General features: G+C 41.3%; 1 protein-coding gene across 4 annotated transcripts in view; it reads right to left on the minus strand.

Annotated features, from left to right (window-relative positions):
- DYM (dymeclin) overlaps positions 1-23,851 on the minus strand; it is a 183,663-nt gene that overhangs the window by 12,383 nt on the left and 147,429 nt on the right. For all 4 annotated transcript variants that reach the window (XM_071802758.1, XM_065860660.2, XM_071802757.1 and 1 more), the window contains one exon: positions 19,128-19,241. In XM_071802758.1, coding sequence (XP_071658859.1) covers positions 19,128-19,241 — 114 coding nt within the window. The remainder of the gene's footprint in view (positions 1-19,127; positions 19,242-23,851) is intronic.

Here is a 23,851-nt window from a genome sequence, read left to right on the forward strand (position 1 = left end):
AAATATTACAAAAATATATAACAATGACTTTAGAACAAGAGGCAGACTTGCTGTCACCAACCATTAACTCTCCGATCAGGGCAGCCTCGGAAGCGAACCCTTATCTGCCTGAGGTTCGGGACGTGCTGACTAACGCTCCTATTGAGTCTGCAGACCTTCGGCTACCTCAATCTCCCCAAACTGGAAAAACCTACCCCCTGATGGATGTACTCCCTCCTTAAGTATTTCAGACCTCGGCAAACAAAGGAATTGTGCCGTGAGATGAGCAGCGGCCACCCCGTTACATGCAGGAAATCCAATTTATTTGTCTTGAGGAGCAAAAGGCGAAATGACAGTCAAAACCTCTCCAGCCGGAGTGCGCGGTGCCAGACTGCAGCCTTATCTCTGCGGGGACGGCGAGCCGAGGAACCGGTGCCAAATGTGGCCGTTCACACTCCTTATTTCGTGGATATGGGACTTCACAGCTTTAAAAATAATTACTATTTTATTTGCCCTAATGCTGAGAGTCCTGTGAAGACAGACCCAAGCCAGGGGGGTTTAACTGGCCTCAACAAATAACCAACGTGCCTTTTCTCAAAAGGATTTTTAGGTTGTTCATTCTGTTATATATTCTAATCTATATTCCATTCTATATTCTATTCATGCAGGGCATGAAGGTTATGATAACATGTTCAAATTAACTACTGAAAAAAGGGTTTTTCAATAATAGTAGCATGAAGGAAGGAGAAAGGGATCACTACCAATGAGTAAGACAATGATTTGGTGAAAGTGAAGGACACCGTTACGGGTCTTGCAGCAGGGCAATGGCACCTCCCTTCACTAATTATGGGGAGTAAGGAGCTGAGGACACCCAAAATCTCATTTGCATGCTTGCTGTCCTCCTGTAGACATTGGTTTCACCCTCCTATGGTGAAACTGCCTTTTTTTTTAATGCAAAAAATCACCTCAATCTGAAAAAGGGCCTCAAGTGAGCTACTCTTGTAAAAATGCATGAAAATTACTTGTGTTCTCTAGTTTACTATGCTTTGGATGCTGTACTTCCAGATTTGTTTGCCTTCACACATGGCACAGATATGCAAAAGGAATTCAAATAAAGTTTTGCTGCCCGATTCTGAGCTCAGAGGTACACGCACCACTGGAATCTCACGGGTCTCACGTTAAGGACAACACATGAATTTAAGGGTGGTGTTTTTCTCCTGGTCTACTCCACAGATACAAATCTATATCCCGCAGGATTCCCCATCTTTCCTCATCTCTTGTGATCTAAGAGCCCATGGTGGCTGGAAGTGATAGGACAAAGGAAACGGCCTCAAGTTGCGCCAGGGGAGGTTGAGGTTGGATGTGGGGAACAATTTCTTCCCCAAAGGGCTGTGGGGCATTGGAACAGGCTGCCCAGGGCAGTGCTGGAGTCACCATCCCTGGAGGGGTTGGAAATACACAGAGATGAGGTTCTCAGGGACATGGGGCAGTGCCACGGGTGAGTTAATGGTCGGACTCGATGATCTTGAAGGTCTCTTCCAACCAAAATGATTCTACGAAACACTTATCACTAGTAAGTCTGTACTAGTCTGGTCATGAAGGATAAGAAGAAAAGCTCGCACTTGGGTAGCAGAGAGTCCATTGGGGTTTGTGACGGTAAGGAGCCAATGTGAGAACACGGTCATGAAAACCCATCCTTGTTTGCAAGCTCAACAGACTGTGGGTTGAGCACTACAAGCTTAAGGAACCATAAACCCAGCCTAAATCCACATGGATTTGAGATTCAATGTAATTATTTGATACTACATATCAAATACAGCTGGAGTTAAGGCACCGTGACTGAAAGCAGCAATCACAGAATCATAGAATCATTTAAGTTTGAAAAGACCTTTAAGATCATTGAGTCCAACTGTCAACCCAACACCACCACGCCCTTAAGAACCTCATCTGCAAAGAACAAATTCAAACACAACTTGGTTTATCCTCTCCTCAGCCATCACAGATTAATATAAATTGTTAATTAATTGCACTCCAGCCCTCCCACACCCATGGAGGCAGCTCCTCTTGCAAATATTGATCTCCCTTTGGAAGCGCCAAGTCCCTTTTCCTACAATAACACTGAATTTTGACCCGGTTATCAACCAACGCTACGAACAAATTGTTCTTGATCAGACCAATCCAAACAGCGGAGTTCTCAGCTGATAATATGTGAGAAATCCCCAGCTCGGCCAGGAAAAAGCCATTTACATCACATATCATCCTAAGCAGGAACAAACAGCCTGTAAATCAACCTGAGAAAAACACCGCAACTCGTACCAAAGGTTGTGACAAAATTAATCTCCGTATGGGAACGCAGTTAAGGCAGCCATCAGTTGACAAATTCCTCATTCTCACTTCTTAGTGTAGTCGCTGTAAACACTCAAGACATTTTTCTAATTTATGCATTTAGTTAGAAGATATCTAGAACATTCCTGCTGTTTACGTTTAACCCAACGCTGCAATGAAAGCCGTAATTTCATTTGGGATTTACATTCTGTCCTCAAAATTTGATTCCTTGATTTAAACACACACACAGAAGTGAAAATGTGTCAAACCATGAAAACAGAAAAGATTATACACCATTATCTAGTTCATCTGTCAACCAGGGCAGAAATCTTCTGAGGACTGTTTTTCTCAATCTGCCACATGTTATGGAAACTTAATTTAAAAGACCAATTCAGAAAAAAACAGCTAAAAGTGGAAGAACTGTTGGACTGGTATAATTGGAAACTGATAACAGGATTGTTTTCTCCCTCAATCTTGTATTCAGTTGCTAATAACTCGCCAAATCTTACACTTCCTGAGATAAAATTGCTGGTGTCTGCCACATTAATTTATGTATTTTTTAAAAGAGTTTATATACTTATAATTTTATGGAATGAGAGGGTTTTTTTTCTAATCAAAGCAAGTAATAAATTAATTTTAGATGCAAATCTTTTTGCTTTTCGACTGCCCCACCTGTACTAAAGGTTTGCAGCAGAAAGTGAATGCAGGGTTTGCAAATAGCTGAGGAGAGAAAAAAAGGAATCTCAGAGTATTTTAGCGTAATTTTACCTTGTGTTGCCTACAGTTGCAAGATATTTGGAAACAACACGTCATGCACATGCGACACATTTGGCACCGGACTTTGCATTAGACTCCCAACATTTGCAACGAAGGGAAAGCTGCGCAACACGTGAGAAGCAGATTTAGTTCCAGCGAAAGATGTAATAAAAGCATAGCGTGGGTTTTTTTTAGGGTATGTAGGAGGGAAACTTGGGAAATGTTATTTAGATTGAGTAAATGTAGAGTTTTCAAGTGAATAGGGGATGGGCTCTGGCTCGGAGCCCTCCCGTAAGATGCTCTGCATGAGGAGTTATGAGTGGAGTTGGGTTCCTGCCAGCAAAACTCGGCAGCTCCGCGCAGGGAAGCGCCTTTGTGCAAAAAAAACCCCAGGAATCGTCATCCTGGAAAGTTAACAGAGTTCAAATGATGTGGCAGGCGAGCGGTTCGCAGAATGGAAGCCGCTTTGAGAAACGGAGACACGCAAAATGTTGTTTACCGGTGCAAGGACCTGTTGCTACGGGGAATGACTTGGAGAGTCTCGTCTTGCTTTCCCAACCTCATTTCTGCAGTTTTTTCTTTCTGCTTTATATTTTATATGTCTTTCTTGTAGTATTTCCTTAGGCTAACAGAACCAAGCAATTTAAAGGAGCTGGAGACAAATAACCAGTGACACAAACCCAGACTGTTTGATATTAGAGTCTGTGTAAAGTTTGAATCCTCCTGCTCAAAGTCTCTATATGTGCCTGTCCTTCCTATAAAGAGAATGACCCTACATGTACCACTGTAAAATAAAGTTGAGGGAATACTCATTTTCAAATTGCACAGCTCAATGAAAGTAGATGCACTGACATGGGACACTGTTTCAGGAGCTCACAAGGAAAAACTGGATTTTGTTGCTCCACTCATTCCCAGTCTCATTGGGTATTTCACAGGCCAAGATCAGACTTCAGTTGTGCATAAGGAAATATTTGATTGATGTATTTTGGCAATTTATGCCTTTTTTTTAGTGAGTGGAGTTTGTATGTCACCTCCTGACCCTTTCCCTACACAAAGTTTGCAGAGCACCGAACATCAGTCCTGTGTTCATCACCACCGGCAGCACCTCATGCAAGGATGCTCCAGCAGCACGACAGAAAATATTCCTTGTCCTGGGTGACAGTAGGAAAATGCCACCACTTACCACCTTTCTTCTCCTCCAGAACAATATTTCTAACATTGCTGGTTTGTGATTATTCACTGCAAAACATCCTTCTGGGTAAGAACTGGTTGTGGCATCTTTCGCTGGACAAGAAGATGCTGATGGGTTCCTCTCATACCACCGGCAGAGCACAACCAGACTCTTCTGATTCAAAAAGAAGATTGTGGCAATGGATTCCCTTGTGTCCATTGCACAAATACGTTTCTGCTTCCTACAGGATGCATAAAGAACTACATACTTTTTTTTTTAAGATTCAGATTTCAATATCTGGGTATTCTCATCCAACACCGATTTTGTATTTGTTGCTCCGTTTCAAGAGAAAAGGCAAATGTTAAGAGGTAACCAGCTTCCATGAGAACATCACTGCTGCTTCTTATCGTTTGTTTTACCTTCCTTCATAACCCCTTCCTATTTTATAACAGCAGGCAAAGAGATGTTAATTAAACCCTTTGCAAATGCTGCTTGTTCCCAGGCTACTTGTCCAACAGCTTTTTCACCCCATTGGCTTTTGTTTTATATGAACCTTAATCACAAATACAAATAAACAACTTTATTATTACCTGGCCCCACAAAGCATTTGAAAATGCCGATAAACAACCCCCCGATTTTCCCCTGTTCTGCTCAGACCCCGGCTCTGCTCCTGCTCAGGTTCAAAGGAATTCTTAACTTTACAACACCAAGAGCTGCCTGATGGCCTAATCCTGGGTCAGAAAGAAAAGAAAAATAAATAAAGAAAAATTTAAAAAGGAAAAAAGAGAAATAAAAAAAAAAAAAGAAGGGGAAAAAATAAAGAAAAAAAATCCCCACCGAAACAAAGCATCTTTAACAACTGTTGTCACAGGACACTATTCCATCTTCCAAAGCCTCTGCATGTAACTGCATGAATTCTCATCTGGTGTCTTAATGGGACGCAGTTAATTACCATCCCCAAGCTGCCCCAGGCAAAGCTGAGACATTAATTGGCTGCGGTTACAGGTTTTTGCAGCAGTGAAGGGACTAAGCCCAGGTGACAATCACAGGAGAAACACACTGGGGAACAGCAAAGCTCTTGTATTGCTGATCACCCCTCCCAGAAGGGTTTATTTTCCCTTCTACGTCTTTCTTGGTTTGAAGAATTAGTCTCAGAATCACTACCAATATATATTATTGTATTATTACATTTGCATTTATGCAATTAAATTGTTATTATCACCTACTACATTTCTACTTGCTGGATAGACAGGATCGACCTTGTCATCTAAACTTTTCAGTTTATTCTTAAAACTGGCTTTGGAGAATGAAAACACCATCCTGAGTTCTGTGGAAGGCTGACCTGTGTAACAATATTATCGAACAGCTCTTCTGAAGCAGCTTGGGTAGCTCTAAAATAAGATTATTTCATTCCAATGTTATTGTTCAGCTTCGTAAAGAAAGCAATTCCTCTGGAATGAAGTGACTGAATCCTGAATGAAGCTCCCAGAAGGTAACTGGAAGAGTTTTCAGGGGTGGAGGGGACAAGATATCAAGCCTTTGTTTAAATATTAGTATCCATGTAGACAACAGCTTGGGAATAGGAGTGTCCTGAGCAAGCCCACCCTTCGTCTTCATCTTGGCCAAGGGATCTCATTCCTGAGCTGCAGAATCACTGGTACTCGAGTCCCTCGCCCGAGGCACCACCCTCCCAAACTACCTTGTGCAACACCCAGCTCTTGCCGCATTCCTTCGGCTCCAGATGAAATTCGTTCCTCTGGATTCCAGGAAGATTGAAAAAAAAAAGCCCCACAGATGAACAGGATGCATCTTTCTTTCCTAGAGAACTGCGACCAAATGAGTAGGAGATAGTAAAAATATGTAAAATATTGGATTTAAAACCCACAACTGCCACCATAATCCTGAAGCCAAGAAAAGCCTCACCAGTGCTTCTGAAAACTCTGCATTTAAGGTCTTCCTACACTATATTTACATTTATACAATTCTATTATTATTAACTATCGCTCTGAATTCGCCTGTTTTCAGCGAGTCATTTCTCTGATAGGTATTAAAGAGAATTAAAATCTTGTGCAGGGGTTGAAGAAAGAAACGGGATTAAACTATTTGGAGTTTCCCCTGATGATAGTCACGGTCGTTTTGGGATCACGACAGGTTCGCTGATTTTTCAAGATATAAAGCAAGCGTGGATTTGAGTGTTAGTGCCACATTGGCCATCAAGGGTGTCCCACCGATAGACATGAGGGATCTCCAAGTGTCCTCAACGCTTTGCAACCTTCTGCCTTCCCTAGTTCAGAATGGAAAGGACCAATATTCTGAGATTCTCAGTAGGGTCCACGCTACACTATTTAAAAATTTTAAGGAGAATGATATTAATATTACTAAAATACCATTTATTTTTTTTTAAATCAAGGAATGCCATATTTGTAGTATTTTTAATCTAACTTCAGCTGTAGATACGGCTCAGAAAGCATCTGATTTTTATGTCAGCGATGAGGCCACGTCATCTACTTATGTTCTTCTGCAACGGCTTAACTTGCAGGACACGGGCTGCGACCGGGGTCCCTTGTGGCACCGAGTCCCGGAGACGTGTAGATGAGACTTCCATGGTTGCAGACGAGCTGTTTTCAGCAACTTTTTGTTTACGGACAAAGCATCCAAAATTGTAACGAAGCTAAATGAGCTAAGGGAGCTCTAAATAGTTTCACAGTGACCCATTCTTAAGAAAAAGGAGAGAGAGGTCTGATATAATAGAGTGCAAAAATTCTGTTTACAGGATCTCCATATACGAAGCGATGAAATTAAGTGAGGGTGCCTGACTTGCTACTGCCATCAATTAATGCAGAAACCACTTCCAGACGTAATAATTACCATATGTACACTGTGCTTTACCTCTGGGCTTATTAATTTCATCCACAGCAGGTTACAACTATTGATTGCATTAAAACGTATCGACATGTTCCAATAGAAACACTCCTGCCGTTGCACAAATTTAAGCGGTGTGAGTGATACAGAAACAGTCAACTACACCCACCAGTGGGGAACTTGCTCGGGGTGATTTCTCCGTCTCCTCTTAAACACAGTTTTGCAACACGAAAGGCCAGCAATTAGCTCAGATGCTTAGGGACACAAATTCTAGGGTCTTCAGAGACAGATATTGACTGCTGGATAAAGGCAAAGTCACTAGGACGACTTATCAATATAAATGAATAAATACAAATAAAACGGCTCTTATTTCTCACTGGAATTTGCCCTGCTGGGAATTTGTCCTGCTGAGTATTTGCCCATGTTCATGTGCTGGCGACTCCGCAGCCTGAAGTTTGGTGAGTCTCGGAAAATAAAGCATTTGGATTTTTAAAAGTGTCTTTGATTTTCTTTTTTTTTCCTGAAAACTTGTTATATAGCAAAAATGACACCCAAATAACATCTAAAAAGAGTGGTGGTTGTGCTGCCTGCCCCAATCCAGCATAAGACAACTGTGTTTCTAACTACACACAAACACTGAAATACATTCAGAAATAACTGCCACCCTGTTTGCTCTTGAGTTTTTTTGTTGTTATCCCATCTGCATAATTAAAGATATATTTCTATAAAATTCTGGTTAAGGTTCTAGAAATTATAATATACAAAATTATCATTAAGGCTCTCTATATAAAATTATTATTAAGGTTGTATAAATGATAATAAACAGTATAAATTATAATAAATAATATAAATTATAACACATATACTATATAACATGCTTTAAAGCCTCCTTTTTACCCTTCTGTAAACAAAGCAGCATTGTTTGCATTTTTATTAACTCTTAATTTTCCCTCTTCTACTTTAGACAATGTGTTTCAAGCAAGAAGTGTATTCTTGCTTGATTGTAGCAGGCATATCTCACATGAAAATAATTCAACTGTCCTAAAATGGTATTTATATAGTCGCAAGCAAGATGCAAAGGGATAAATGTTACATTCATATAGGGTGAGAGCGTATCAGCAATTTCCAGAAATCCTTAAAAAATGAGAAGGAATCTGGCGGTTTTTTTGATACAAACATTCCCAAGCACAAGGAGTTAACGCGTCCTTCCTACTCCAGAAAGCAGGAATGAACTCGATTTCGTCAGCAAGGTTTTTTTGGCAACGCGTGAAAAAAAAACCAAACCCTCCTGTAACCAATTTCATTTCCTGATAAATGAACGGTCCGCGGGGAAAATAAGTCAGCCAGAGGCTTTGGGAACCGCCGGAGAGCTCAGCCGTGAAGTGAGAGGCTCCTGGAAGGAGCCAGACTGTCTCTTCTTGCTGATCGTCCTCCAGCCAAACGGCACCGACCCAACGCCAGACGCCGTTTCCAGCCCATAGCGCCGCGTCCACGGGCGGGATCCCCTGGAAAACCCACCCATGTCACCCTATGTCAGATGTTTTCACCTTAAGCAATCGGGTTGAAAACGTATGGTTGGATAAAATAGGTGTCGGGATGTAACTTGTTTATGTTTTAAAGGCAAATGCTATGAGGGGTTTGGTATTCTGGAGCTGAAAATCTGACCCCCCTCTGCCCTTCCAACAGCAAAAAGCCAAATACAGAAGGATAAATCATTAAGTATTGGGTAGATTTTGGCATTAGCGAGATGCAAAGGATGCAGTTTCAACAGGAGCTATAGTGGGAAGGTAAATGCTGCGTTCAAGCTATAAATTGATTTTTCTTTTTTAAAGTTATCCTCATTAATGTAACTAATCAGTCTTACTGAATGTTAACAGTAAATATCCAGCCTAACTGTAAAATGACAAATGTCCCTCAAACAAGCTCAGCTGTGAGTTTCTGATCTATTTAAATGCCATCTCTTCATACAGAGTTAACCTGAATCTTTCTTCACTTTTATATTATTACAAATAGCTTCACGACTCCAGCATTTTTACAGGAAATTCAAGTAGCTCGACACACAGTGATTTGGACTTTTAAAAGTCTAAAGTTTGAGCTTGTAAAAAAAAAAATAATATTGCCAGTCTGATGACCCCTGAAGGGAAGATAAAAGGAAAAAAACAAATAATAACTTCAGGCCCTTCGTTACCCAAATCCTGGGTAACTTTGTGAGTGGTTTGCAGGCTTTTAATAGCAACAATGTCTGTGATTAATTAACAACTCGAGCACAACCAGATGTCATGGGGACAGGGAGAAAGCGCTGTTGGTTCTGGAGTTTCCTGGGAAGTAGAACATCATTTTGCTAAAACCCAGAATATCTAAAAAGGAAGTTGGAGAAGCTAAAGAAATATTATGCTTGTTCTCAACTAAAGTGTCTGAATTGAGTTTTATTGCAGCTTTTGGCTCACCGGAAAGTCTGGGATAAATCCTTTCTTGCTCCCAAGGAAAATGCTGCTCACTAGGCTCATTCTGCCCTTCATCCCATCACCAAGATGTGTTGCTTCGCTGGGATCTTTGATGCATTCTGCTCAATAATGCGATAAACACAGACTAATAATATCAAACAAGACCATTCTCTTTATGATAACTGTCTATTCAGGTTTGTAAACAAGGTACGTGGCCTTGGACAAACACCAGAGCATGACTCCAGGTATACCAAGGTCAATGCTCAGAGCAAACAAACTTCAGGAGCCCCATCCCATTGCTCCTTCCATGGTTTTACTCATCATAGAATCATTTTGGTCAGAAGAGACCCTCAAGATCATCGAGTCCAACCATTAACCCAACACTGGCACTGCCCCATGTCCCTGAGAACCTCATCTCTGTGTATTTCCAACCCCTCCAGGGATGGTGACTCCATCACTGCCCTGGGCAGCCTGTTCCAATGCCCCACAGCCCTTTGGGGAAGAAATTGTTCCCCACATCCAACCTCAACCTCCCCTGGCGCAGCTTGAGGCCGTTTCTTTGTGTCCCTGTCTCCCCTCAGCTCCTGTTCTCCAGCTGAACCCCCCAGGTCCCTCAGCCGCTCCCATCACACTTGTGCTCCAGCCCCTTCCCCAGCTCCGTTCCCTTCTCTCAACTCGCTCCAGCACCTCAAGGCCTTTCTTGGTGTGAGGGGCCCAAAACTGCCCCCAGGATTTGCGGTTTGGCCTCCCCAGGTCCCAGCACAGGGACGGTCGCTGCCCTGGGCCTGCTGGTCACACCAGTGCTGGTACCAGCCAGGATGCTGGTGGCCTCTTGGCCACCTAGTTTACATTTTACCATCCGTTTCAACACACGAGCTTGCAAAAGTTGAACAGATTTGGGGTGGGTGACCAAGACCCATTCCCAGCTCCTTCGAGCTGATCGTTCCCCAGTTAACAGGGCTCTACCTCCATCTCTTCTGCTCCTCCAGTTGCTTCTCTCAACCCAGTTCAGCCAAGCGGGTTGAAGCTCAGAAGTTCGTGGACTCATTTTTCCTGCTGTGTTCGCACACAGCATAGGAATAAACACAAAGATCTCATGCCGTGAGATCTTTACCAGATTGCTGACCACTGTGGACACGACTGCTCTAGAGAGATTTAGGAGATGGGCCAGTCTCCTCACACCTACCATGCAAAAAAACAGGCCTATGTTGTCCTTTAAAGCAACACACAAGAGACAAACTGAGGAGATGTAATCTCAGTTTTTTGAGATACTGCTCAATCCATCATTATGAGCCACATACTCCCTACCATGGGCTACGCAAAGTCCCAGGAACATGTCCCGTGTCCTGCTCACCTCCTGCCTGGTGGCATCACACCTACGTGAAGATACGGCTTGAAAATCCCATCTACGTGAAGATACGGCTTGAAAACCAACAGCAAATCCAGCCAACGACAGAAGGATTTTTCCCCACGGATCTCTGAAGCGTTAGGATACGGCAACAAACGCTTCAGTGACCAGGAAGAAGACAAAGTTCAAGGTCTCTGTCTGTTCTCAACCTGCGAAAGAAAGCTTTACAAAGTGCTCACTCCAAGTTGAAAGCCCTATTATTAATTTCTGTTCAAAGAGATTTTTGGCTCCTTTACAGTAAGAAACTGATACTACACGAGAAAGTTTAAAGATAGGAGATTCAAGAGCCTGCTAATGCATATTTTCCTGTGCTGATGCTGCAATGATGTTTACATCAGTCTTCAATAGAGAGGTGTCAGAAAAGCATCAATATGCTTTTAACTGTGTGCCAGGCAGACAAGCAAAATAAAATAGCTGTTATTTTCTTTTTCTTGCTCTAGTCAACAATGCCAAAAGTTACTGTTTATTTTTCTCCACCCCCGTGGAAGAATTCATAACCACTGAAGTAAACTTAAGTTTAAAAAGCTGCTTTTAATTCAAAAATTGACTGACAGCTGCTATGTGAAAGCAAACCTCACTTGTTTGGGTTCTCAGGAGCATTCCCATTTGAAAAGCTAAGTTTTCTGAAGCCATTTGGGGGGTGGAGGTTTTTTTTGGTCACTTTCCCTTCCCTGTAACGTTAAAAAAATAATTTTAAAAAATGGCAATATTGTACAATTTTCATATTTAGAGGAGAGGTGGAGGGCACATCCCCTTTTAAACAGCCTTGAGAGTAACGTATAAATACGGTGTCGGTTCCAGCATTAGTGAACTCTCTTTGGGAGAAACGGATGAAGAGTTCTGGTTGGGTATTGGTGGTTTTTTACTTAAAAAAAATCAAAGTAACGTTTTAAAAATAAATAAATATGCCTTCTAAGTGACTTGCCAACACTACCAGACTACGCCAACATTTCAAACATCTTGAGCCCAGTGATACGAAACTCCACGGGTCACAGGTTTCAAGTCAAATGCCGTTTCAAAGGACTGTCCTATAATTTATTTCACTTTCCCTAAAGCTTCTAAGTTAACCAATTTCTATCTTATGTAAAGGATGCTTCTGAAAATGAAGTGTTTTTAACATTCAATCCAATGCGTCAACTGTATTTACATTATACACAACTACAAACATGTCTCTAAAAACGGCTAAAATACACTTTTAATCATGAAATAAAAGGAGACACCAAATTTCAAAGACTTTGGAGCCACATACACTCAAAAGCTAAATTACTTTGGCCCTTGGCTGCTTCAGTGTTAAAAAACAAAACAAAACAAAACAAAACAAAATAAAAACCAAGGCATATAAGTAAAAGTTTAAACAAGCATATTTTGTTTAAAATTATACATGCAATTATATATGCAATTTTGCTTAAAAATATATATGGTCTTCACTGCAAAATGTATTACTATGCTACATGTTCTAATTAGCTACTCAAATCTACGTCCTATTAAGGACATATTTCTGTGGATTGTATGGTATTAATATTTAAAAATGATGGTGGCATTCATTTCTGAACTATAGCCCCCAAGGTCTTGTTTCCTACTGGGATGATGGGGTTAAGAACCTGATTTCTGACTTAATTTCTGTACATTTTTGCAATGTATAATCAAGCATTCCCATATGGTGCACTATGGCAGCAAGTATCTAAATTTAAGTGCTATAATAGTCACAGCTTTTCCATAATATTCTTCACATGCTTTAGATCTTGCCTACACACAGCTTTGCACCATTTAATTAAATAGATTTAAATGGTATAAACCTGCTTGGACATACTTATTATAGCGTCACTCCATTTAGTTTCAACTAATTCTCAACAATTTAAGTAGCTGGGCTTATATTAATAGAAGAGCACCTGCAATAAGGGTTTGCCCTGGTTCTGACAGACACTTTTATAATTCAGTTTTTCAGATTAACCAGAGTTGGTCGAGCGCAGACATGTCTTTGATTGCACACTCGTGGCTTCATGATAAGTTATTTTCTGACCACAAGGCCCATCAAAACAACTCATCTTGTTTCTTTGAATTTTGATTCCTCAAAATCATATTTCTCAAGGGATGGGGAGTATATTCTTCCCTACTCAAGGTCTTGGAGAACATCACCTCTAAAATGAATGCCTTTAAAAGAAATGTGAATTATCGTTCATCACTTTACAGGTCAGCTCACGGCAGCGGGGAAGTTTGACACCTTGAGGGCATAAATTGTTTGACGGAAATACACAATCCATAACTATTCTTCTTCTTAGCTTATGTTTGGTGTTTCCGAAAGGCCCCAAAAGCACTTTGTTTAAATCTTTCTTACACTTCACTTCCTAATCCGATCTTCTTCAGGTTCAGGGTTAATGGCAGTTGAGGGTGACCTAAGAGAAGGTTCCATCACAGATGCTGCCCCATGTCAGACCTAAGGATGTATTAGACAAAATCGGCTCCCACTCTAATAAGACCTTTGACCCTTCAGCCAGAAAAAAACATAAACATCAGGAAGAACTGGATGAATTTATTTTTTAAGTATGTTTTCTGCCTCTCTTGCCCCAAGGCTCTGTGAAGGAGTTGCTGATCTCCACATCTCCTCTGCCTCTACCTTTTTTCAGCATCATACAGACGTTGTCTTCAACCTCAAACCCATGGTAGTGAGGTGCTGACACAGCAGTAAAACAAACACAAGAAAGCATTTAATTTAGATCATTAAAGACCAGTGGTCTGGATTCTGAAGGTTGCATCTTGCCGTGGTCAAATAACAACCATGGAAAACTAAGGACATCAAGACTTGGGAAAAAAAAACATTTTAGGAGCAATTATGATGGAAGATGGGGCAAAGGATGGTCTCTCACGATCAACGTCATGTTAGGTAGGATGCAAACATAGAAAATGACATTTATTCACAATCTGGGGCACTGTGTGGGTGCTGCTCATGTCCTGCCCCTCTGGATGGCGTCACCGTACAAACAACCACCTTGAACATGGTGTGATGGTACAAGTGAGCAGGTTGAACATGGTGTGATGGTACAAATGGCCACGTTGAACATGGTGTGACAGTACAAATGGCCACGTTGAACAAGGTGTGACAGTACAAGAGACCACGTTGAACATGGTGTGACAGTACAAGAGACCGTGTTGAACATGGTGTAATGGTACAAGAGACCGTGTTGAACAGGCTGTGACAGTACAAGAGACCACGTTGAACATGGTGTGATGGTACAAGAGACCACATTGAACATGGTGTGACGGTACAAGAGACCACGTTGAACATGGTGTGACGGTACAAGAGACCGTGTTGAACATGGTGTGACGGTACAAGAGACCACGTTGAACATGGAGTGACAGTACAAGAGACCACGTTGAACATGGTGTGATGGTACAAGAGACCGTGTTGAACATGGTGTGACGGTACAAGAGACCACGTTGAACATGGTGTGCCAGTACAAGAGACCACGTTGAACATGGTGTGACGGTACAAGAGACCACGTTGAACATGGTGTGATGGTACAAGAGACTGTGTTGAACATGATGTGACGGTACAAGAGACCACGTTGAACATGGTGTGATGGTACAAGAGACTGTGTTGAACATGATGTGACGGTACAAGAGACCACGTTAAACATGGTGTGACAGTACAAGAGACCGTGTTGAACATGGTGTGACAATACAAGTGACCACGCTGAACATGGTGTGACCATAAAAGTGACCATGTTGAACAGATGATGCGTTCTCCCTAGGAAGAAAATCTGCAGAAACAAGACAACCTTTCCAGAGAAAGTTTAGTAGCTAAACCAGGACACTGCTTAGACTCCCTCCATTTTGGGGACTTCACATGCATTATTTTTTTTACAGCTACACCCTCTTTTCAAAGCTGAAAGTACCTACATTTGACATCGCCCAATGAATCTGCTGCCACCTCACTCAAAAACCACGTTACTTTAATGATATTTTGGTAGCTGAACTTTTGGTGTCGACGCTGCTTGCCCTGGCGGGGGGTGATGTGCCAGGGACACAAAGCTGCCTGGTCCAGCCACCAACACTCCGATGACAATTTACTCTTTTTCCGCGCACCCTGGTGCCTCAATAATTAGGGACATTTTCCAATGAAACAAACAGAAGCTGATGGAATTGGAAATACATTGTCAAGAGAAAGGAAAACTCATGAGAAGTGCTTTTAACACCTAAAGCAAAGCTTGTTTTGTCAAGAGACCAAAGGCTTTTACCTCTCCTCCTTATACACATTCTGTGAAATTTAATGTCAAACTAGAATGCACTTTGATAAATATTAAATTTTGTACCATACCAAAAAGGTGTGAGTTGATGGCATAATGGCATCCCTGCACAGCACATCAAGAATGTACAACAGAATGCACACCAATTACAAAATACTCATTGACACAAGGAAAATAGAAGAAAAATAAAAGCAGGTCATAAGATGCTCATGAAAATGAAATCTCGGCCTTAAGCACCTTAGCAAATACGAACTTTTCTCTTCTAAAGCATGAAATGTGGCCTCCCAAGTGTGATCATTCCATCAACTCCAATATCTGCTGCCAGTCAGTAGCTGGCATTCGAAACAAGTTTTCCCACTTATTGTAAGAGAGTGGTTATCTGCTGGCTCCCTGCCTCGAAATCCTGAGATAACGCGCAGACTCAAGCCACGGTCCCGCTTCTCTCACGCTCCTAAGCCTGAAAATACACACAGTTCACCAAAGGGAAGAAAGGCAGCCTGAGAACTTAAAAAAAGGAAGAAAAAATGAGGCCAATTTTCACCTATCATGATGATCTCTAAATTGCCTTTAATAAGCTCCTGCAATAAAACAGGGAGCCAGGATTGTGGGCTGCTCGTCTGCGAAGGAGACAGCTCTATCTCCACACCGCGGTTTCTGCCTCCGTCCCGGGCATATTAACTTCATTTATCTCCTCCCACAGACTGAAAGGAGAAATAACCAGCTCTTGATTTCAGCACCTGCCCTTTATCTCTCTCTGTTTATGCAGGAGTCTTCTAAAAGGCTAATTACTCAGCTTGGACTTTCCCTGCCTTCTGCAGTACACAGCTAAAAGCATACGCTTAAAATAATGTTAATTATACTGTTTGTCTCCAGTCAGATCGCCCTAGGTCTGGAAGGAAAATACGAGTTAGATTTCCCATTTCCCAATAATTCTTTGCTGAGAAAATGCAGAATATCTTTCCTAACACAAGCACAAATATATATCTACATATAGACATATACATCTATATATACATGACCTACTCCTACACACACACATTCACTTTGCATCCCATGTTGCTTCCCACAGTGAGAATCAGCAGGAGTACCAGGGTGTGCTACGAAAACGATAAGCTCCATTATGCAGATCAGGATCGTGGTTTTAAGTGCTGTTATTTTTAGTTGACATCCATTCAATGTTTAAACTACTGTCTGAACAACAGACTCAAGCTCTGAATGCACGTAACGCCTCCTGAATGCTGACTTCCTCGGCAAAGGCTGAGATAAGCAACTTGAAAACATTCACTATATTTATCTGTGCATACATGAGGTACTTATATGTAAGAAAAAAAAACACCATTGTTTGAGCTGCAGGGAACCAAATGAATAAAAGTGCTGTTGCAATCCTCATTTTCGCCAATCATAACCTCTGGGGAGACCTTGTTGTGGCCTTTCTGGACTTAAAAGTGGCCCGTGAGAAAGATGGGGACAGACTTTTGAGCAGGGCCTGTTGCGATAGGACAAGGGGTGATGGTTTTAAACTAAAGGAGGGAGATTCAGGCTGGACATGAGGAAGAAATTGTTGTCCCTGAGGGAGGTGAGAGCCTGGCCCAGGTTGGGCAGAGAGGTGGTGGCTGAACCATCCCTGGAGACATCCCAGGCCAGGCTGGACGGGGCTCTGAGCAACCTGAGCTGGTGAAGATGTCCCTGTCATGGCAGGGGGGGCACTGGGGGAGCTGGGAAGGTCCCTTCAACACAAACTGTTCTGTGATTCTATGAATTGCATGTAAGTCACGTCAAACCAGATGAAACAGACCCGTAATTCTTCCATAAATTGTCAAAGCTGGCCAGGAACAAGCCAACTCCTATCCAGAAGCCACTTCTCTGAATTAGCTGTACCCAAACCAGCCTGTGTTAGAAAAAAATGTCCTTTCAGCAGGCAATATTAGTCGGCCTACACGGCAGTACAGCTGGTAAAACTGAACTTAGCAATGTGAACAGCTTATTGTGCAGGAAAAGCAACGGTGCATAGGGTGGCTGGTAGGCCAAGAGTGTTGTTAAAGACATGGATTAAAGCTTTCTCCTTTATTTAGCCACTGAAATTCCAATTCCTCAGAGTGCCAGAGCTACTGTGTAACTATACCTTTAGTCTGATGTTAACAGGATTTTGTTGAGCTTGAGAAAAGTTTCTCCTGAAAACCTGAAGCGGGAAGACCTGAGGAATTATGAGACTCCCAGGAGAGAGGTGCAAGGACAGAGGACACGAAGACTCACAAAGTCACTTCTATGGGACAGAAACACATACTGCTCATCATTACGGTTATATAATGAAGTTATTTGCATTTATAAATTAATGCATGACATTAAAGATACCAAGGTCAGTGTCACCAACTTTTCTTCATGCAGGAGTAACCTGCTCTGGCTCAATTGTTGCTCAGCAAAAAGATTTGGAAAAAAAAAAGATAATAAACAGTAGGTGTAAGTGGACAATGTAGAAGAATTATGTGCCAGACTGACTGTGTTCACTTGGTAACCTTGTCCTCAAACCTAAGTGCTCCAAGTCACACAAGAAGCACCCTTAAAATCAGAAGTACCAGACTGCATGGTGAGGATTTACAGAGCTTGTCAAAAAATGCTGATATGCTGATATAAGTGGCAATATAAACACCTTGTTTTGAATGCTATATATAATTAATGCATAAAATGTAAACTCGATGGGATGACAACATTTCTTTAAATTGTGGCCTAACATGTGGGTCATGTGGCACACTAAGTAACTGATAAAACCATATTTTTTTTCTAATTTATTTAGTGATGGCTCTACATTATGAATGAATCGCTGTAGCATCTTAACATAAGAGCTTTTAATTATCTGCATGTAAGAATAAGCTGTCATAAAAAAAGCGAAATGTCTCTGGATTCCCAGTGTAGCAGGGACACAACCCGAGGGGCTGCATTTGGATCCAACAACTCCTCTGGAATTACAGGGTTCGGACTCTAGGACCAACCTCTCCCAAATTAATTCAGTCTGAGACACTAAATCCGTGACACGGGGAACTGTTGGAAAGAAATTAGTACTTGCAGCCAGCTTGACAATTCCCACTGGGTGTTTTAAAATTACCAGGGTATAAATAAGTCACCGGCCGTCGCCAATGGCCGTGTGTCCTCAGTGAGCCTTATCAGATGATATTTATCACAAAATAAGCGGGTCTTGAGATGATACCTTAGCTCTCTTATCATGGAGTAGGAATAAAAATGGCTCTGTAGAAAGCAGAGTATTTAAAACACACTTGGCATAATAGAGAAGCAAAATTTCCTGTGTTTAAGAAAGCCACATAATTCCCATTTAGTTACTTACCTACTCACAGAGATTTCATTATTGCAGTATTTAAACATCACACAGCCATTAATGGATTTTAGCCTCACAAAATCTGTCAAGTTGGTAAATCCCTCATGAGATCTGAGAGGTTCTCAGAACAGAGGGATCTGCTCAGGATTATACTGAAAGTTCATCATCATGTTGACTAGATTTTCAGGTCCTGAATTGATTTTCAGTAGGCTGGTTAATTCTGAACTAAAGCCCCAGAAATTTATTTATGTAGCATTTAAACAAGACCCAGACAGAGGTGCAGAACATTAGAGAAAGAAGAGTAAGTTAATAAAACAAATTATCAAAGTTTGGTTTTAGCTTAATTAAATAACAGATGGAGAGGTGAGACTGTATCTTCGAGATATCATGAAGAAAAAGTCAACCTCAGCAAATATTAGTTCAATTTAATAACTAATCAAGAAAACTCAAACATTTAGCACAAATTATGAATTTAAATTAAAGCAGACACATACAGGCAATTCACAATGCTTATTGATAAGAAAAACAATGTTTTGACACTTGGATATAAAGGGTGTGTGTGTAGTTGATTGAAAAGGACATTGTAATTGATGAGGTCTCGAGCACTTACTCTTAGCCGGTCTTTGGGCAAAGCAACAGCTCCTTGCTTGATGATTTCCAGAACTCGCTCCACCGACAGTTCCGCGCCAGCTTGTTCTAATCGGGAGCTGAAAAAGCTGATCACCTGGAATGAGAAATCAGAGCACAGAAATAAATAGGAAAGAAGAGATCTCAGCATTAATTTACACACAAAGCTGTCATTTCTTGCCCTAGATCAACACATCTTAGAGAATAATCATGTTATTGCTTGTGTCACAGCCAGGGACACTTCACTAATAACAAATTAGCACAATTATCAGTATTCTCCCGCAGTCATTTTCAACGCAGAGATGACTTTACAATTTAACACACACAGCTGAATTCCTAAATTTACATTTTCAAGTACTGCGCACTGACATACGCTTGTATTTCTATCTGCCAGTACTTCTGCATGCCAGGATTTTTGATGCCTTCCAGTCTGACAGTTTGGGCTAGAAATTTAATTTTCAAGCATTAAAGTAAAACCCTTGTAGTTCCAATGATTTCTGGACAGGGGCTTTAAGACAACTGTTAAATATCTCAATACAACTACGAGACTCTACATGACTTGCTTGGGGGTTTTGGAGCATCCAAAGCCACAGAAATTGGAGGAAGAAATAAAAAAGGCCACAAAGCCCATCTTGTCCCCAGATTAAGTACCTGATGTCCCCAATATACCTTCCCCATCACAAATTCCAGGCCCAAGGACCTGTGCGTTCCCTTTTGACGTTCTCGTCCTCCATGGATCTCCCTGGTGAGGCCAAGTTGATTTTCACCACATTTCCCTCCCCACCCCCTTGTCTGTGCTCCAGCTGGTCCTTGTTAGCTAGAACACAGTTAGGTCAGGCTTTAACTTTGATCCCTCTCCAAGCTCAGCAGGTCGCAGCAGAAGCAGACATCCCACCGGCATTTCTCCATGTGGGACATCAGAAGACCTCCATTTCTAAAGCTCCTTTCATCCCAAAAGGACACACTTTGCAAACTCCATCCCGTATCCCAGAGGAACTCATCAGTCACGCATCCGAAACTCAAAACTCAAGAAGCGTATGGGGCTGAGTTTCAACACCTACTTAGAGTCCTTTGAGGGTACCACAAGATGGTCAGAGTTAATTGTTACGGCCTTTCTACACCTGAACACCTGGCTACTCCCTGGTGAAGCTACACACAGATTGTGCTCATGCTACTGGTACATTCTCCAACACCTCGTAGGCTCATGCTATTGGTAGGTTCTCCAACATCTTGTAGGCTCAGGCTACTGTCAGGATCTCCAACATCTTGTAGGCTCACTCTACTAGTAGGTTCTCCAATATCTCGTAAGCTCATGCTACTGGTAGGTTCTCCAACATCTCATAGGCTCATGCTACCAGTAGGTTCTCCAGCATCTCATAGGCTCATGCTACTGGTAGGTTCTCCAACATCTTGTAGGCTTTGGACACCTCTCTTCTGAAAAACCACTCATGTCCACTTGTGTCTGAATCCCAACCTCCAGCACATCAAGTAATCTTTGTTAATTCTCCCAAGCAGAATTGAGGAAAAGTGTATTATATGACAAGAATCTCTCCTGAGCTCTGTTTTTTCTGTGGTGAGACACAGCCGGAGCCAGAAACCATTATCTTAATTATGCCTCCCAGCTCATAAAACAAAGACAACTGATGGCTTGATGACTTTGGGATTCAAATTTGTTGTTCCTCTCTTGTCATCCCTGAAATGCCAGCCCTTGTTTTGAGCAGGTCGATTTGCTGGATGGGAGAACAATTCTCTCTAGAAACCGAAGTACCAAGCGAGACAGAGAGAGATGACACTTGCTAGATGATGTTTTTTGGGGTTGTTGTTGGATTTTGCCTTTTTGTGTGTGTTTTGTCTTAATTAACAGAAATGCGGAAATGAGTCAAGAAAAAATTCAGGTTTAACCTTCTGTATTGTTACTACAATTATCTGCAGACTTGAATAGAGGGGAGAATTTCGCTGCCTCTGGCAGATGGTGCAGGTAGGTTTTACATTCTTACAGATAAGGACCTGCTGTGATCTCTGATCCTTGCAAAGAAAAACCAAAAATCAAAACAAAACAAACCAAACCAAAAACAGGAGGAGGAAGATATGCTGAGTTCATAGGAAACAGAAATTACTGAGGAAAATGGGAAGAAACAGCTCATTCAAAGAGCATGAGGACCTCGGTGTGAGGGTGACACAGTTTTGGCAGAGTCTGGGACTAATTGCTGGTAGAGGAGACGCGGCTCATAGTGAAATGAGAAAGTCGCCCATAAACTTTGGAAGAAAAACCCACATTCTTCCGACATTTAAACGCTCCTGTGCTGTCAGGAATCTCTGTGAATCCCGCCCTTGCTCGGGGCGGCTCCCGCGGAGAATCCATCATCCCACCAGCAGCTTGAGTTCCACTCGACCACAACAAAAGCAACATTTCATGTTCGGCTTTTAATCAAGAGGATGAAATTCTATCACAACGCATCTGCATAAAAAACTGAATGAAGCTCACCGGATACTACCTGAATTCTTCTTATTTTGGAAAGGCAAAGCTTCCAATTTTAATGGAACACTTATGTTTTTGTAGTAAAGGTACTAATCTTGGTTGAGTTATATTTCACAAAGAACAGACCTATGATAGGCTTCCAATATTTTCAGGCTATGTCAGTATTTCACAGAACCCTGAATAGCTATTTTTGGTATGCAGTTAAAGACTGAAATGAAAAATATCGACTTAAATAACAAGACTTATCTCTAAGCATCATTTGCCTCACTACTTCAGAAAATACAGAATTGGAATAATTCCCTTTCTAACCCTGATAAGCACAGTATCCCAATGACGTACTCAGATACCCAGTGGGTACACCAATGAAATTAAAAAATAAAATAAATAAAAATAAAATAAAGCAAAATAGCTATATAGAGGAAGACATACATACATACACAGAAGAGTTATATCAGTAAGAAAACTAAAAGGCATCTTGCTTTACACCCCAACTGCCCAAGCTCCCGTCTTCTCTGTAGCAGGTTTAACACTTTCCATAATTATCTGCTTAAATATAAAAGATGCAAATGAAAGCATAACATAATATTAAGGCAGAGTAGCCCTTTCCTTTGAAAGAGCTTTAATTATCTTCCACGCATAAGTAACAGAGCTATGTTTAAAATAATAATGAAAATTAATAGATTTCAACTCCTTCTCCACTTAAAAAAAAAAGGAACCAGAAAAAGAGAACTGGGTGGATAACATTAAATGAGTTTCAAGTTTTCGCACATGCTTTAAAACCCAACGCTGAGCATATTAATGTATAGAAAAGAGTAAATCTTAGGGCGAACAAACCAGACCAAGAGATGGTGTCCATTTTTTGATATTCTGAAAATTATTTTTCTCAATTATTTGGGCAACAGGTCTAAGAAAACAGAAAATAACCGCGAAGACTGCTTAGGAAGAAGAATAACTTAATGAGAAGAAGAAACTTAATGAGTTGCTCCGAATTACTTGTATCCAAGTCACGCTTTGAGACAAAAAACCCTCTTTGTGCAAGGAAAATAACCCATTTTAAAAAGCTCGCTCTCTCCAGTCTGTCTCCCATATTAACAGGGATTAAAAGGCACATTTAATCCTGGCTTAAACAGCTCCTCATCGGGAATATCTTGTCAGCATTGAGATGAAACGCTGGATCTCCAGCGCCTTGTCCTGTGCAAAGAGCCTAATTCTGGTTTTGCGAGCATCCCAACCATGAGATGGGTTTGGTCAACACCAGCTCAGGGACCTCTAGGCTTTGTATTTATATATTAATTTGTATAATTATTATATATTACTACACCGTTCATATACTCAAGGTCTCTAAACAAAACCTGTTTTCTACAGTGATTTCCAAAAGCGCTTTTCAGAAAGCTTTTCCATTTAAGAGGTCAGTTCTCCCCCGGAGACTCATCTTTTGCCCTTTTGTTTTCTAAACAATAAATTTACAAAATATTTCTGGATATTAAAAGTGCTACAAGAAAACCAGAATGATTTAAAAGAGACATTTTAGTTTGGGAGCTTTCTTTTTTTTTTCAGATAATGAGGGAATAACCACAATGTCTATTATTCCACCCATCTATTGTTTGCAATCAGGCTGAAAAGGCTGAAGTAAAGAAATATTTCTGTTTACTATAGCAGCAGGGCTATCAAGGACAAGATGTTGCCTCCACTTGGGTTCTTTCAGTGCGATGCCCCAGCCCATCCACAGCCATAACTAACACTTCATCTCCTTGTTTTCTCCTCCAGCTAAAAATAACAGTACGGTTCACTTCTGTCTCCTCTGCCCACAACGGTCAAGGTTAATTCGGCAGAAGAGAAAAAAGAGAAAATAACTTGGCACAAAATGAAAAAGTTCTGATTCCTTTATTTTTAAAAGGATGAAAAGAGAAAGATGCACATGTTGACATTGGTTATTTTACGTTTCCAGACGTGTTTGCTATCGGGAGAGGAAGATGCTGGATTGCCGGCACGCTGAAAAGGGGAAGAAAAGGAGAAAACAAACCTCTTGTCATAAAGTACTGCGGGATTAGCACTTCAGCTAAGCAGCTTCCTGAGGAAAATATAAATTACAACTACGCTCAGGAGCCGATCATCAAACCCTCTGTCCTGCAGAAGAAACAAAGCTGACTTAAGAAGACAAAACTGCTCCAGGTGATTCAAAAGCAGGAGAAACACAAAAGGTTTAACGGCAAATCTAAGTTTTTCAG

Source organism: Patagioenas fasciata, chromosome Z (genome assembly GCF_037038585.1).
Source record: "Patagioenas fasciata isolate bPatFas1 chromosome Z, bPatFas1.hap1, whole genome shotgun sequence".
Classification (NCBI taxonomy): Eukaryota; Metazoa; Chordata; class Aves; order Columbiformes; family Columbidae; genus Patagioenas; species Patagioenas fasciata.